Here is a 17,124-nt window from a genome sequence, read left to right on the forward strand (position 1 = left end):
CTGGACTGGGGCATAGTGCCTCATACCTGACCATACAGGTAAACACTAGACTGGACTGGACTGGGGCATAGTGCCTCATACCTGACCATACAGGTAAACACTAGACTGGACTGGACTGGGGCATAGTGCCTCATACCTGACCATACAGGTAAACACTAAACTGGACTGGACTGGGCATAGTGCCTCATACCTGACCATACAGGTAAACACTAGACTGGACTGGGGCATAGTGCCTCATACCTGACCATACAGGTAAACACTAGACTGGACTGGACTGGGGCATAGTGCCTCATACCTGACCATACAGGTAAACACTAGACTGGACTGGGGCATAGTGCCTCATACCTGACCATACAGGTAAACACTAGACTGGACTGGACTGGGGCATAGTGCCTCATACCTGACCATACAGGTAAACACTAGACTAGACTGGACTGGGGCATAGTGCCTCATACCTGTCCATACAGGTAAACACTAGACTGGACTGGGGCATAGTGCCTAGTGGCCTCATACCTGACCATACAGGTAAACACTAGACTGGACTGGACTGGGGCATAGTGGCATAGTGCCTCATACCTGACCATACAGGTAAACACTAGACTGGACTGGACTGGACTGGGGCATAGTGCCTCATACCTGACCATACAGGTAAACACTAAACTGGACTGGGGCATAGTGCCTCATACCTGACCATACAGGTAAACACTAGACTGGACTGGACTGGGGCATAGTGCCTCATACCTGACCATACAGGTAAACACTAGACTGGACTGGACTGGGGCATAGTGCCTCATACCTGACCATACAGGTAAACACTAGAGACTGGACTGGGGCATAGTGCCTCATAACTGACCATACAGGTAAACACTAGACTGGACTGGACTGGGACATAGTGGCCTCATACCTGACCATACAGGTAAACACTAGACTGGACTGGACTGGGGCATAGTGCCTCATACCTGACCATACAGGTAAACACTAGACTGGACTGGACTGGGAAATAGTGGCCTCATACCTGTCCATACAGGTAAACACTAGACTGGCATAGTGCCTCATACCTGACCATACAGGTAAACACTAGACTGGACTGGGGCATAGTGCCTCATACCTGACCATACAGGTAAACACTAGACTGGACTGGACTGGGACATAGTGGCCTCATACCTGACCATACAGGTAAACACTAGACTGGACTGGGGCATAGTGCCTCATACCTGACCATACAGGTAAACACTAAACTGGACTGGGGCATAGTGCCTCATACCTGACCATACAGGTAAACACTAGACTGGACTGGGGCATAGTGCCTCATACCTGACCATACAGGTAAACACTAGACTGGACTGGGGCATAGTGCCTCATACCTGACCATACAGGTAAACACCAAACTGGACTTACTTGATTTGCCGATGTAGTTGGTTAATCTTTAAATGTTTTGTCTCCCAGAATCTGCCTGTGTTAAAGATAGAGAGCTTTGTGGTGAAGAACTGTGTTACCGAGCAACAGAGGTACTACAGAAAATGGAGAGACGTGACCTTTTCCATGAAGACCTTTGAACTTACAGACATAGCTGATAGCTGGAATCCATGTGAGTCTCTTTCTCAGTCTGTCTTCTCTCTCCCCTCTCTCTGTCATCTCTCTCTCAATCTCCCCCTTTCTCTCCCCCTCTCTGTCGCTCTCTCTTTATGTGTGTGTGTGTGTGTTATCGTGTCTTTACTATGGATTAAATGATATGGCATGCTATTTTATAAAATCAATTCTCTGCAATTAATATTACCTGATTAAACAAATGATTTAAATGTAATGTAAGGAAGTTGGGGCACCACGGAAGAATGTTTATAGAGCTGTTGTCTTCCGAATAAACTCTTAAAGACCTGGTAAAACTTTTATATTAATAGCAGAGATCTCCCTTGTCCTTTGAAGAATATTTCTGGGTGATACATTGTAGTGTGTCGTCGTGTGGTAGAATGGGTACGTTGTAGTACCCCGTCGTCGTGTGGTAGAATGGATATGTTGTAGTACCCCGTCGTCGTGTGGTAGAATGGATACGTTGTAGTACCCTGTCGTCGTGTGGTAGAATGGATACGTTGTAGTACCCTGTCTTACTGAAGAGATTGTCCGTCCTGTCCTAGCCCACGTTTACAGCTGCTGCTGCTGCTGCTAACTCAACGGCTAGGATGTATCACTTCTTTAGTGGATAAGAGTTCAAAGTTCATACCAAGTTGCCAAACTATAAGCTCATGCTATATTCTGGCTGGTGTAATCAAATTCAAATTGAAATTCGCCCTTCTAAATGTATGGACATACGTCATCGGGAACACACGGTTTAATTTCGTTAGGTTGCAGTCGTTCAACCATTCGCAACCAGAGCTCACACTGAGGTTGGCTTAGTTCGCCGTGAATTGGGTCACGGGGGCTCTTGTAGAAATTTAGAAAAGGGGTTGGTTCATCCTTTCCAACCAATGCCTATGCATGTGGGCGTAGTCACTGATTGAGCATATTTTACATATGAAAACAATCCTCTCACTTCAAAAACTAAAATTACATTTAATCTTTTCACAAATAGTTTCATATTTAAACATTTAAATTGCACAACAATTCCATGTGAATCTGATAACTAGAATGTGTAGACTTTCCAAGACACAGTTTATGTCGTCCTGTCATCAGTAATAAACAAACAACTGATCTGACATCATATTCTTTAAGTACCAATGGAAACTTTCAACTGCTTGGATTACCAAAATATTGTTCCGTTCCCCAACCTTTTGATGTTACCATACTCTCTCTATGTTAACAAAGGGCTTTTCCGAGAGTCCTGTAGAGTAGAGAGAGAGAGAAAAGGAGGGAAAGGTATTTATGGGGGTTATCAACCTCACCAACAGGACAACGTCATGACAGTGTGTTGTAATGTTGCTTTGTTTCTTTCTAGTGCTTGAAGACCAGTAAGCAGCTGTCAATCTGGAAAGGAGGAGCCATGAAGAGAGAGAGAGAGGAGAGGCATTGGTCATTACCAAGCCCTGCAATGCCAGGAGTCTCAGGACCAGAACATCCAAACAGATCAAAACAAAACAACATTGCTTATTGGGAAACAGAAGCACAAAGCAAAATGCTGTGCTATCTGGCCCTAAATCGACAGTACACCGTGGCTAACTATTTGACCATGGTTACTGATCAAAACCTTAGAAAAACCTTAACAAAGTACAGGCTCAGTGAGCACAGCCTTGCCATTGAGAAGGGTAGACACAGGAAAACCTTAACAAAGTACAGGCTCAGTGAGCACAGCCTTGCCATTGAGAAGGGTATTGTTATTATTCAATGTGGACCCTTGATTATTGTTGTTACTGTTTGTCCCCTGGACAATATTGATTATTATTATTATTAATTATGTCAGTGTATTAAATTAATCACCTAATTTCCAAAGTATAGCGTTTGGCAATATGTACATTGTTACGTCATGCCAATAAAGCAAATTGATTGAGAGAGAGATGTACACATTTTTTATTGACTACATCATCTCTGTAACCCACATATCCATATTGACTCAGAGGTGTGGATACGTATGTTAATTAGGTATCTGTATTTCATTTGAAATACTTTTGGAACAATTTCTAAAAAACATGTTTTCACATTATCATTATGGGGTATTGTGATGTCATTATGGGGTACTGTGATGTCATTATGGGGTATTGTGATGCCATTATGGGGTAATTTACCTTCATCTGAGTCACAACAATAGACAAACACAGTGTGCTTAAACTAATAACACACAAACTATTGTATTTTTCTGGTCTATATTGAATACATCATTTAAACATTCACAGTGTAGGTTGGATAAAGTATGTGAAACCTTTGGCTAATTACTTCTGCAAAAGCTAATTGGAGTCAGGAGTCAGCTAATCTGGAGTCCAATCAATGAGACGAGACTGGAGATGTTGGTTAGAGCTGCACTGCCCTGTCGTGTCTCTGACTTATCATTAAATGCGAAGACTGTTATTTTTATCAAATCAATTCTCTGTAATTATTATTATTACGTGATTAAACTAATCATGTAAATTTAATTAACTAGGAAGTCGGGGGAACTGCGGAAAACGTTGGTTTACAGAGTCATAATTTTGCTAATATTACTCGTCAGATATTTTAATATCTGATCAATTAGTCTTCTATTAATGAGTTCTTATTATTACCTTCGTCAGTCTCTGAACGAACCCTGCCTCTACTATGAATCATCCATACACTAATTGGCTCAATGATTTATTTACTAACTAATTAAACAATTACAGAATATACCATACATAATAGCATTATACAGTAAATACCGTCCCTAGTGGACTAAACAAAAACAGTTTGGTTATAACACGATAGATTCAGAGAGAAGAGAATGGGGTTTTGGAAGGAAGACTAAGGAACACGGGTCTCTATCGGACCTGGGAAGCTATTCTCACATAAATACATACACCACTAACGATCACTCATTCGGAAAAAGCAACAAATATTATGGCTGAACTCAAATGTGCTGGTTGATAAAATACCTGTATTTATGGGAAAGATGTTTGAAAAGGGAATTATTTTGTTCTTAAAATGATATTGTAAATTGGAATGGTAGAGGTATGTCCTTCAAAGAGTACAAAAGGAAAGGTCTGCTCAATCCAAGAGTACAACCAATAGATTACAGCATTACCCCAAAACTGGAGGAGGTAGGGAACTGGTCTGTCTGCCCAATATAAAGGATCAATACTGGAGGAGGCAGGTGGCAGCGGGAGGAGGAAGGGAACTGGTCTGTCTGCCCAATATAAAGGATCAATACTGGAGGAGGTAGGGAACTGGTCTGTCTGCCCAATATAAAGGATCGATACTGGAGGAGGTAGGGAACTGGTCTGTCTGCCCAATATAAAGGATCAATACTGGAGGAGGCAGGTGGCAGCGGGAGAGGTAGGGAACTGGTCTGTCTGCCCAATATAAAGGATCAATACTGGAGGAGGAGGGTGGCAGCAGGAGGAGGTAGGAGGAGGTGGGGAACTGGTCTGTCTGCCCAATATAAAGGATCTAAACTGGAGGAGGCAGGGAACTGGTCTGTCTGCCCAATATAAAGGATCAATACTGCGGGAGGAGGTAGGGAACTGGTCTGTCTGCCCAATATAAAGGATCAATACTGGAGGAGGAGGGTGGCAGCGGGAGGAGGTAGGGAACTGGTCTGTCTGCCCAATATAAAGGATCAATACTGGAGGAGGAGGGTGGCAGCGGGAGGAGGTAGGGAACTGGTCTGTCTGCCCAATATAAAGGATCAATACTGGAGGAGGAGGTGGCAGCGGGAGGAGGTAGGGAACTGGTCTGTCTGCCCAATATAAAGGATCAATACTGGAGGAGGAGGGTGGCAACAGGAGGAGGTAGGGAACTGGTCTGTCTGCCCAATATAAAGGATCTAAACTGGTGGAGGCAGGGAACTGGTCTGTCTGCCCAATATAAAGGATCAAAACTGGAGGAGGCAGGGAACTGGTCTGTCTGCCCAATATAAAGGATCGATACTGGAGGAGGTAGGGAAGTGGTCTGTCTGCCCAATATAAAGGATCAATACTGGAGGAGGCAGGGAACTGGTCTGTCTGCCCAATATAAAGGATCAATACTGGAGGAGGCAGGTGGCAGTGGGAGGAGGTAGGGAACTGGTCTGTCTGCCCAATATAAAGGATCAATACTGGAGGAGGCAGGTGGCAGCGGGAGGAGGTAGGGAACTGGTCTGTCTGCCCAATATAAAGGATCAATACTGGAGGAGGAGGGCAGGAGGAGGTAGGGAACTGGTCTGTCTGCCCAATATAAAGGATCAATACTGGAGGAGGCAGGTGGCAGTGGGAGGAGGTAGGGAACTGGTCTGTCTGCCCAATATAAAGGATCAATACTGGAGGAGGAGGGTGGCAGCGGGAGGAGGTAGGGAACTGGTCTGTCTGCCCAATATAAAGGATCAATACTGGAGGAGGTAGGGAACTGGTCTGTCTGCCCAATATAAAGGATCAATACTGGAGGAGGCAGGTGGCAGTGGGAGGAGGTAGGGAACTGGTCTGTCTGCCCAATATAAAGGATCTAAACTGGAGGAGGCAGGTGGCAGCGGGAGGAGGTAGGGGAACTGGTCTGTCTGCCCAATATAAAGGATCAATACTGGAGGAGACAGGTGACAGCGGGAGGAGGTAGGGAACTGGTCTGTCTGCCCAATATAAAGGATCAATACTGGAGGAGACAGGTGACAGCGGGAGGAGGTAGGGAACTGGTCTGTCTGCCCAATATAAAGGATCAATACTGGAGGAGACAGGTGACAGCGGGAGGAGGTAGGGGAACTGGTCTGTCTGCCCAATATAAAGGATCAATACTGGAGGAGACAGGTGACAGCGGGAGGAGGTAGGGAACTGGTCTGTCTGCCCAATATAAAGGATCAATACTGGAGGAGACAGGTGACAGCGGGAGGAGGTAGGGAACTGGTCTGTCTGCCCAATATAAAGGATCAATACTGGAGGAGACAGGTGACAGCGGGAGGAGGTAGGGAACTGGTCTGTCTGCCCAATATAAAGGATCAATACTGGAGGAGGTAGGGAACTGGTCTGTCTGCCCAATATAAAGGATCAATACAGGAGGAGGCAGGGAACTGGTCTGTCTGCCCAATATAAAGGATCAATACTGGAGGAGGAGGGCAGGAGGAGGTAGGGAACTGGTCTGTCTGCCCAATATAAAGGATCAATACTGGAGGAGGAGGGCAGGAGGAGGTAGGGAACTGGTCTGTCTGCCCAATATAAAGGATCAATACTGGAGGAGGCAGCGGGAGGAGGTAGGGAACTGGTCTGTCTGCCCAATATAAAGGATCAATACTGGAGGAGGTAGGGAACTGGTCTGTCTGCCCAATATAAAGGATCAATACTGGAGGAGATAGGGAACTGGTCTGTCTGCCCAATATAAAGGATCAATACTGAGGAGGTAGGGAACTGGTCTGTCTGCCCAATATAAAGGATCAATACTGGAGGAGGTAGGGAACTGGTCTGTCTGCCCAATATAAAGGATCAATACTGGAGGAGGTAGGGAACTGGTCTGTCTGCCCAATATAAAGGATCAATACTGGAGGAGGTAGGGAACTGGTCTGTCTGCCCAACATAAAGGATCAATACTGGAGGAGGCAGGTGGCAGCGGGAGGAGGTAGGAACTGGTCTGTCTGCCCAATATAAAGGATCAATACTGCGGGAGGAGGTAGGGAACTGGTCTGTCTGCCCAATATAAAGGATCAATACTGGAGGAGGAGGGTGGCAGTGGGAGGAGGTAGGGAACTGGTCTGTCTGCCCAATATAAAGGATCAATACTGGAGGAGGAGGGTGGCAGCGGGAGGAGGTAGGGAACTGGTCTGTCTGCCCAATATAAAGGATCAATACTGGAGGAGGAGGGTGGCAGCGGGAGGAGGTAGGGAACTGGTCTGTCTGCCCAATATAAAGGATCAATACTGGAGGAGGAGGGTGGCAGTGGGAGGAGGTAGGGAACTGGTCTGTCTGACCAATATAAAGGATCAAAACTGGAGGAGGAGGGTGGGAACTGGTCTGTCTGCCCAATATAAAGGATCAATACTGGAGGAGGCAGGTGGCAGTGGGAGGAGGTAGGGAACTGGTCTGTCTGACCAATATAAAGGATCAAAACTGGAGGAGGAGGGTGGGAACTGGTCTGTCTGCCCAATATAAAGGATCAATACTGGAGGAGGCAGGTGGCAGTGGGAGGAGGTAGGGAACTGGTCTGTCTGGCCAATATAAAGGATCAATACTGGAGGAGGCAGGTGGCAGTGGGAGGAGGTAGGGAACTGGTCGGTCTGACAATATAAAGGATCAATACTGGAGGAGGCAGGTGGCAGCGGGAGGAGGTAGGGAACTGGTCTGTCTGCCCAATATAAAGGATCAATACTGGAGGAGGCAGGTGGCAGGCGGGAGGAGGTAGGGAACTGGTCTGTCTGCCCAATATAAAGGATCAATACTGGAGGAGGTAGGGAACTGGTCTGTCTGCCCAATATAAAGGATCAATACTGGAGGAGGCAGGTGGCAGCGGGAGGAGGTAGGGAACTGGTCTGTCTGCCCAATATAAAGGATCAATACTGGAGGAGGTAGGGAACTGGTCTGTCTGCCCAATATAAAGGATCAATACTGGAGGAGGCAGGTGGCAGCGGGAGGAGGTAGGGAACTGGTCTGTCTGCCCAATATAAAGGATCAATACTGGAGGAGGTAGGGAACTGGTCTGTCTGCCCAATATAAAGGATCAATACTGGAGGCGGCAGGTGGCAGCGGGAGGAGGTAGGGAACTGGTCTGTCTGCCCAATAGAAAGGATCAATACTGGAGGAGGCAGGTGGCAGCGGGAGGAGGTAGGGAACTGGTCTGTCTGCCCAATATAAAGGATCAATACTGGAGGAGGTAGGGAACTGGTCTGTCTGCCCAATATAAAGGATCAATACTGGAGGAGGTAGGGAACTGGTCTGTCTGCCCAATATAAAGGATCAATACTGGAGGAGGCAGGAGGAGGAGGTAGGGAACTGGTCTGTCTGCCCAATATAAAGGATCAATACTGGAGGAGGCAGGAGGAGGAGGTAGGGAACTGGTCTGTCTGCCCAATATAAAGGATCAATACTGGAGGAGGCAGGTGGCAGCAGGAGGAGGTAGGGAACTGGTCTGTCTGCCCAATATAAAGGATCAATACTGGAGGAGGCAGGTGGCAGTGGGAGGAGGTAGGGAACTGGTCTGTCTGCCCAATATAAAGGATCAATACTGGAGGAGGCAGGTGGCAGTGGGAGGAGGTAGGGAACTGGTCTGTCTGCCCAATATAAAGGATCAATACTGGAGGAGGTAGGTGGCAGCGGGAGGAGGTAGGGAACTGGTCTGTCTGCCCAATATAAAGGATCTAAACTGGAGGAGACAGGTGACAGCGGGAGGAGGTAGGGAACTGGTCTGTCTGCCCAATATAAAGGATCAATACTGGAGGAGGCAGGGGGAGGAGGTAGGGAACTGGTCTGTCTGTCCAATATAAAGGATCTAAACTGGAGGAGGCAGGTGGCAGCGGGAGGAGGTAGGGAACTGGTCTGTCTGCCCAATATAAAGGATCAATACTGGAGGAGGCAGGTGGCAGCGGGAGGAGGTAGGGAACTGGTCTGTCTGCCCAATATAAAGGATCAATACTGGAGGAGGCAGGGGAGGAGGTAGGGAACTGGTCTGTCTGCCCAATATAAAGGATCAACTGGAGGAGGTAGGTGGCAGCAGGAGGAGGCAGGGAACTGGTCTGTCTGCCCAATATAAAGGATCAATACTGGAGGAGGTAGGTGGCAGCAGGAGGAGGTAGGGAACTGGTCTGTCTGCCCAATATAAAGGATCAATACTGGAGGAGGAGGTAGGGAACTGGTCTGTCTGCCCAATATAAAGGATCAATACTGGAGGAGGTAGGGAACTGGTCTGTCTGCCCAATATAAAGGATCAATACTGGAGGAGGAGGTAGGGAACTGGTCTGTCTGCCCAATATAAAGGATCAATACTGGAGGAGGCGGGGAACTGGTCTGTCTGCCCAATATAAAGGATCAATACTGGAGGCGGCAGGTGGCAGCGGGAGGAGGTAGGGAACTGGTCTGTCTGCCCAATATAAAGGATCTAAACTGGAGGAGACAGGTGGCTGTAGGAGGAGGTAGGGAACTGGTCTGTCTGCCCAATATAAAGGATCAATACTGGAGGAGGCAGGTGGCAGCGGGAGGAGGTAGGGAACTGGTCTGTCTGCCCAATATAAAGGATCAATACTGGAGGAGGCAGGTGGCAGCGGGAGGAGGTAGGGAACTGGTCTGTCTGCCCAATATAAAGGATCAATACTGGAGGAGGCAGGGAACTGGTCTGTCTGCCCAATATAAAGGATCAATACTGGAGGAGGCAGGTGGCAGCGGGAGGAGGTAGGGAACTGGTCTGTCTGCCCAATATAAAGGATCAATACTGGAGGAGGCAGGTGGGAGGAGGTAGGGAACTGGTCTGTCTGCCCAATATAAAGGATCAATACAGGAGGAGGTAGGGAACTGGTCTGTCTGCCCAATATAAAGGATCAATACAGGAGGAGGTAGGGACCTGGTCTGTCTGCCCAATATAAAGGATCAATACAGGAGGAGGTAGGGACCTGGTCTGTCTGCCCAATATAAAGGATCAATACTGGAGGAGGAGGGTGGGAGGAGGTAGGGAACTGGTCTGTCTGCCCAATATAAAGGATCAATACTGGAGGAGGAGGTAGGGAACTGGTCTGTCTGCCCAATATAAAGGATCAATACTGGAGGAGGCAGGTGGCAGTGGGAGGAGGTAGGGAACTGGTCTGTCTGCCCAATATAAAGGATCAATACTGGAGGAGGCAGGTGGCAGTGGGAGGAGGTAGGGAACTGGTCTGTCTGCCCAATATAAAGGATCAATACTGGAGGAGGCAGGTGGCAGCGGGAGGAGGTAGGGAACTGGTCTGTCTGCCCAATATAAAGGATCTAAACTGGAGGAGGCAGGTGGCAGCGGGAGGAGGTAGGGAACTGGTCTGTCTGCCCAATATAAAGGATCAATACTGGAGGAGGCAGGGAACTGGTCTGTCTGCCCAATATAAAGGATCGATACTGGAGGAGGTAGGGAACTGGTCTGTCTGCCCAATATAAAGGATCAATACTGGAGGAGGCAGGTGGCAGCGGGAGGAGGTAGGGAACTGGTCTGTCTGCCCAATATAAAGGATCAAAACTGGCAGAGGAATAAAAACAGCATAAATAGGAAATGACACCAGTTTCATTTGAGGACCAGGATGTTGACAACTGCCATACAGATTGCAGAATAGTTGGGAAGATATGTTTGATGTACTGATTCCATGGTACAGGGTGTATGAGTTGATATATAAAACCATGCAAGATTCAAGACTTCGTGATTTTCATCTAAAATGATTATATAGACATCTAGATAGATTATGTACATAAATCTTGCCACCAACAAAATGTTTAATATTTGGGGCATAAAACCATCAAAGATCTGCAGATTTTGTTGTGAGGATACAGAATCAATAGACCATTTATTTTGGTATTGCCTGTTTCTGGTCTCAGGTTCAGGAATGGCTGAAAATGCATAGCATTGATCTAAAATTGACCCTAGAAATAGTACTGTTAGGAGATCTGGAGAAACCGGGTCAGTCAATTACTAATATACTAATACTCTTAGTAAAAGTATTTATCTTCAACTCGCAATCTGTAGATTCTATTCCATTAGATAGATTGAAATTATACGTTAAACATCAAAGCATAGTTGAGAGATATATACTGCATATAAATCTGAAGAGGGTGGAACTAGAGACAAGTGGGAGGGGCTGAGGGTTGGGATGTGGAACTAGAGACAAGTGGGAGGGGCTGAGGGTTGGGATGTGGAACTAGAGACAAGTGGGAGGGGCTGAGGGTTGGGATGTGGAACTAGAGACAAGTGGGAGGGGCTGAGGGTGGGGATGTGGAACTAGAGACAAGTGGGAGAGGCTGAGGGTTGGGATGTGGAACTAGAGACAAGTGGGAGGGGCTGAGGGTTGGGATGTGGAACTAGAGACAAGTGGGAGGGGCTGAGGGTTGGGATGTGGAACTAGAGACAAGTGGGAGGGGCTGAGGGTTGGGATGTGGAACTAGAGACAAGTGGGAGGGGCTGAGGGTTGGGATGTGGAACTAGAGACAAGTGGGAGGGGCTGAGGGTTGGGATGTGGAACTAGAGACAAGTGGGAGGGGCTGAGGGTTGGGATGTGGAACTAGAGACAAGTGGGAGGGGCTGAGGGTTGGGATGTGGAACTAGAGACAAGTGGGAGTGGAGTTGCTCTGTGGGAGATAGAATGATGGTTAAAGATAAAAGATATAAAACGTTATAAAAGTACGTTTGAATGACACTAAGTGGCCGTGTTTTTACAACTAATGCCGGTTTGCCTGAGGCTGATGCCTTGCAGGTGTTTGTACACATGAATATACACACACTCTCATTCAAATAAACACATACAAGAACACACACACATACATGTAATAGTGCCAGACATGCACACAAACATATACAGTTGGCATCGCTGTTATGATTTTAGTTGTCCTTTGTTTTTTGTGTGTTTTTGTATTGTTGTTTTCCTGTTTTCTTCTGTCTTTGTCTTTTTTCTCTTTAGTTCAGATTCTCTTGGGGGTTCTTGGGGGTTGGGGTTCATTCTCTTGGTTGTTGGTGCACTGGGGGTTCTTGGGGGTTGGGGTTCATTCTCTTGGTTGTTGGAGCTGGGGGTTATTGGGGGTTGGGGTTCATTCTCTTGGTTGTTGGTGCACTGGGGTTTCTTGGGGGTTGGGGTTCATTCTCTTGGTTGTTGGTGCACTGGGGGTTCTTGGGGTTGGGGTTCATTCTCTTGGTTGTTGGTGCACTGGGGGTTCTTGGGGGTTGGGGTTCATTCTCTTGGTTGTTGGTGCCCTGGGGGGGTCTTGGGGGTGGGGGTTCATTCTCTTGGTTGTTGGTGCACTGGGGGGTTCTTGGGGGTGGGGGTTCATCCTCTTGGTTGTTGGTGCACTGGGGGTTCTTGGGGGTTGGGGTTCATCCTCTTGGTTGTTGGTGCACTGGGGGTTCTTGGGGGTTGGGGTTCATCCTCTTGGTTGTTGGTGCACATGGGGGTTTTGGGGGTTGGGGTTCAATCTCTTGGTTGTTGGTGCACTGTGGGGTTCTTGGGGGTGGGGGTTCATTCTCTTGGTTGTTGGTGCACTGGGGGTTATTGGGGGTTGGGGTTCATTCTCTTGGTTGTTGGTGCACTGGGGATTCTTGGGGGTGGGGGTTCATTCTCTTGGTTGTTGGTGCACTGGGGGTTCTTGGGGGTTGGGGTTCATTCTCTTGGTTGTTGGTGCACTGGGGGGTTCTTGGGGGTGGGGGTTCATTCTCTTGGTTGTTGGTGCACTGGGGGGGTTCTTGGGGGTGGGGGTTCATTCTCTTGGTTGTTGGTGCACTGGGGGTTCTTGGGGGTTGGGGTTCATTCTCTTGGTTGTTGGTGCACTGGGGGGTTCTTGGGGGTTGGGGTTCATTCTCTTGGTTGTTGGTGCACTGGGGGTTCTTGGGGTTGGGGTTCATTCTCTTGGTTGTTGGTGCACTGGGGGGGGGTTCTTGGGGGTGGGGGTTCATTCTCTTGGTTGTTGGTGCACTGGGGTTCTTGGGGGTTGGGGTTCATTCTCTTGGTTGTTGGTGCACTGGGGGTTCTTGGGAGGGGTCTCAAATGTTTGAGGGGCAGCTATTGGGGAACTGTGGGGGGGATCTTGGAGGGTTCTGGTTTATGTTTTTGGCCTGATGGTAGGAGATCTGTCGACGTGCCCTTGAGCAGGACATTGACCCTGGATGCCTCTGTGTGTCTCTCTGAATGGGAATCTGTTGGAGGACTAGTATGATGTAGTTGTTGGATGGGAGTCTGTTGGATGACTGGTATGATGTCGTTATTGGATGGGAATCTGTTGGATGACTGGTATGATGTCGTTATTGAGCGGCTTCACTGCAAGTATATTGTATGTTTCAGATATTCAATATTACTATTTTTGTTGTTTTTAAAGTAATGCATTGTATTTACGTGAAAACTGGCTTCGATAGTTGGGCTGGTGATGTGAGGCTCTGGTTTGCCCAGTCGAGGTCGCCATTGTTCTTTGTAGATTCTTCCAAGTCGTCATGTGAAAGGTTCACGTGATCTGAGTGTAACGGTTCTCTTTAGGTGAAGTAGAGGTGGACCAAAATGCAGAGGTGGTGGTTATTCATGTTCTTTAATTTATAAAGACACTACACATGAGATAACTAACAAAAACAACAAACGTGCGAAAACTTAAAACAGTCCCATCTGGTGCAAACACAAAGACAGGAACAATCACCCACAAACACACAGTGAAACCCAGGCTACCTAAATATGGTTCCCAATCAGAGACAATGACTAACACCTGCCTCTGATTGAGAACCATATCAGGACAGACATAGAAATAGACAAACTAGACACACAACATAGAATGCCCACTCAGATCACACCCTGACCAAACGAAACATAGAAACATACAAAGCAATCTATGGTCAGGGTGTGACAATGAGAGGTTCATCTCACTCTGGCGATGCTTCCTCGTCGGTCAGTGTTCTCGTACTCAATTTTCACAGATGTTCACCTGCAGTCTGATATATGCTAGTTTACTATGCACTTCTTCCCTAGGTGATCAATAGTTCAGAGTTCAGGCCATTTCACGTGTGGAGGAAGCCTTCACGTCTCCCGGCCTGTATAGTTGAAACTAGACCTTTACAACAAGTCCTCCCGTTATTTGGAACTGAGGTGACTTTGTGTCCCGGGCGCTTTTATAAAAATGTAGAAAAGGGGGTTGGTTCATCATTTCCAACCAATGTCTGTTCACGTGGGTGTGGCCACTGAGTGAGCATCAGTTTACTTATGAAAACAATTCTCTCATTTAGAAGACTAAATATCACATTACATAATTTCGCAAATAGTTTAATCTTTACTCATTCATTTTATACAGGAAATAGATGCAAGCCTCATAACGGAGGCTCCTGTATTAATAACAGAGTTAGGGCAATGTGGCTGTATTGTCTTTGGTGAGGTCACAGCCTGAAACAAAACGGACCGGGTCGTAGCTGGCTTCTCCACCGACTGATTCCACATACTCCAGAATAGGAATATTGTTCAATTCTCAAATTCTAGGATGAAGGTAGAATTTGGCGGGAGAATTTTCTTTGTTCTACTGTGACTCTCTCCCATACTGCATGGTCAGGGAGACAAGAGTCTCTTCAAGGAATTTCTGACATGGTTGTAAAGTCGTAAAACTGCCCCCCACTGCACTCCTAACAGGAGGGGGTGGGGGGTTGTTCACATCTCTGCTAGCAAATTCACAGAAAGGGCTAGCGTCATGACATCCCTATAAAAAACACTCACAAAATGTGAGTTTGCTATTCACAAGAGTGATTGCCTTGAACAAAATACATATCAGAAGAACTAAGATTAACTCGCATAACGCTGATTAAAAAGTATCTCTACAAGCCTTGATGTTCATCAGGCTACGGTAAGAAAAATTGTCTATAAATGGAGAATGTTCTGCACTGTTGCTACTCTCCCTAGGAGTGACCGTCCTGCAAAGATGACTGCAAGAGCGCAGAATGAGGTTCAGAAGAATAAAGACTAAAGACTTACAGAAATCTCTGTTGAAGAGTCTACGATACGTAAAACACTAAACAAGAATGGTGATCATGGGAGAACACCACGGAAGAAGCCACTGCTGTCCACAAAAAAAAAAACATTGCTGCACGTCTGTAGTTCGCAAAATTGCACCTGGATGTTCCACAACGCTACTGGAAAAATATTCTGTGGACAGCTGAAACTACAGTTGAGTTGTTTGGAAGGAACACAGGGCAGCAGGGCAGCTCTCTAGGCCCCCTACTCTTTTCTATTTTTACCAGCGACCTTACACTGGCATTAAACAAAGCATGTGTGTCCATGTATGCTGATGATTCAACCATATACGCATCAGCAACCACAGCTAATGAAGTCACTGAAACCCTTAACAAAGAGTCTGTTTTGGAATGGGTGGTCAGTAATAAACTGGTCCTGAACATCTCTAAAACTAAGCATTGTATTTGGTACAAATCATTCCTTAAGTGCTAGACCTCAGCTGAATCTGGTAGTGAATGGTGTGGCTGTTGAGCAAGTTGAGGAGACTAAATTACTTGACGTTACTTTAGATTGTAAACTGTCATGGACAAAACATGTAGATTCAATGGTTGTAAAGATGGGGAGAGGTCTAGCCGTAATAAAGTGATGCTCTGCTTTTTTGACACCACACTCCACAAAGCAAGTCCTGCAGGCTCTAGTTTAGTCTAATCTTGAATATTGTCCAGTCGTGTGGTCCAGTGCTGCTAAGAAATACCGAGTTAAGCTGCAGCTGGCCCAGAACAGAGAGCCACGTTTTGCTCTTCATTGCATTCAGAGGGCTGGTATAAATACTGCCAGTCTCTCTTGGTTAAGAGTTGAGGAGAGACTGACTGTAATCAGAGGGCTGATATAAATACTGCCAGTCTCTCTTGGTTAAGAGTTGAGGAGAGACTGACTGTAATCAGAGGGCTGATATAAATACTATGCATTCCAGTCTCTCTTGGTTAAGAGTTGAGGAGAGACTGACTGTAATCAGAGGGCTGATATAAATACTATGCATTCCAGTCTCTCTTGGTTAAGAGTTGGGGAGAGACTGACTGTATTCAGAGGGCTGATATAAATACTGCCAGTCTCTCTTGGTTAAGAGTTGAGGAGAGACTGACTGTAATCAGAGGGCTGATATAATACTGCCAGTCTCTCTTGGTTAAGAGTTGAGGAGAGACGGACTGTAATCAGAGGGCTGATATAAATACTGCCAGTCTCTCTTGGTTAAGAGTTGAGGAGAGACGGACTGTAATCAGAGGGCTGATATAAATACTGCCAGTCTCTCTTGGTTAAGAGTTGAGGAGAGACGGACTGTAATCAGAGGGCTGATATAAATACTGCCAGTCTCTCTTGGTTAAGAGTTGAGGAGAGACGGACTGTAATCAGAGGGCTGATATAAATACTGCCAGTCTCTCTTGGTTAAGAGTTGAGGAGAGACTGACTGTAATCAGAGGGCTGATATAAATACTGCCAGTCTCTCTTGGTTAAGAGTTGAGGAGAGACGGACTGTAATCAGAGGGCTGATATAAATACTGCCAGTCTCTCTTGGTTAAGAGTTGAGGAGAGACTGACTGTAATCAGAGGGCTGATATAAATACTGCCAGTCTCTCTTGGTTAAGAGTTGAGGAGAGACTGACTGTAATCAGAGGGCTGATATAAATACTGCCAGTCTCTCTTGGTTAAGAGTTGAGGAGAGACGGACTGTAATCAGAGGGCTGATATAAATACTGCCAGTCTCTCTTGGTTAAGAGTTGAGGAGAGACGGACTGTAATCAGAGGGCTGATATAAATACTGCCAGTCTCTCTTGGTTAAGAGTTGAGGAGAGACTGACTGTAATCAGAGGGCTGATATAAATACTGCCAGTCTCTCTTGGTTAAGAGTTGAGGAGAGACGGACTGCATCACTTCTTATTTTCTCTTCTTTTTAT

The 17,124-nt window shown here is 46.6% G+C and overlaps 1 protein-coding gene and 1 long non-coding RNA gene across 38 annotated transcripts in view; one reads left to right on the plus strand and one right to left on the minus strand.

The window, feature by feature from the left end:
• LOC127927430 (uncharacterized) overlaps positions 1 to 1,387 on the minus strand; it is a 1,895-nt gene extending 508 nt beyond the window's left edge. The window contains exons 1-6 of one of the 35 annotated variants that reach the window (XR_008127371.1): positions 1,265 to 1,387; positions 1,059 to 1,108; positions 905 to 959; positions 687 to 796; positions 191 to 400; positions 27 to 136 (exon numbers count right to left, since the gene is read on the minus strand). This is a non-coding gene — a long non-coding RNA (uncharacterized LOC127927430). The other 34 variants (XR_008127364.1, XR_008127381.1, XR_008127373.1 and 31 more) reach the window with 34 other exon arrangements.
• The window catches only part of rigi (RNA sensor RIG-I), a 62,082-nt gene extending 58,602 nt beyond the window's left edge, over positions 1 to 3,480 (plus strand). For all 3 annotated transcript variants that reach the window (XM_052513853.1, XM_052513856.1, XM_052513854.1), the window contains 2 exons: positions 1,447 to 1,588; positions 2,930 to 3,480. In XM_052513853.1, the coding sequence (XP_052369813.1) occupies positions 1,447 to 1,588; positions 2,930 to 2,946 (159 nt within the window). In that variant the 3' untranslated portion in view covers positions 2,947 to 3,480. The remainder of the gene's footprint in view (positions 1 to 1,446; positions 1,589 to 2,929) is intronic.
• The last annotated feature ends 13,644 nt before the right edge of the window (positions 3,481 to 17,124 follow it).

Source organism: Oncorhynchus keta, unplaced genomic scaffold, assembly GCF_023373465.1.
Source record: "Oncorhynchus keta strain PuntledgeMale-10-30-2019 unplaced genomic scaffold, Oket_V2 Un_scaffold_14044_pilon_pilon, whole genome shotgun sequence".
Lineage (NCBI taxonomy): Eukaryota > Metazoa > Chordata > Actinopteri > Salmoniformes > Salmonidae > Oncorhynchus > Oncorhynchus keta.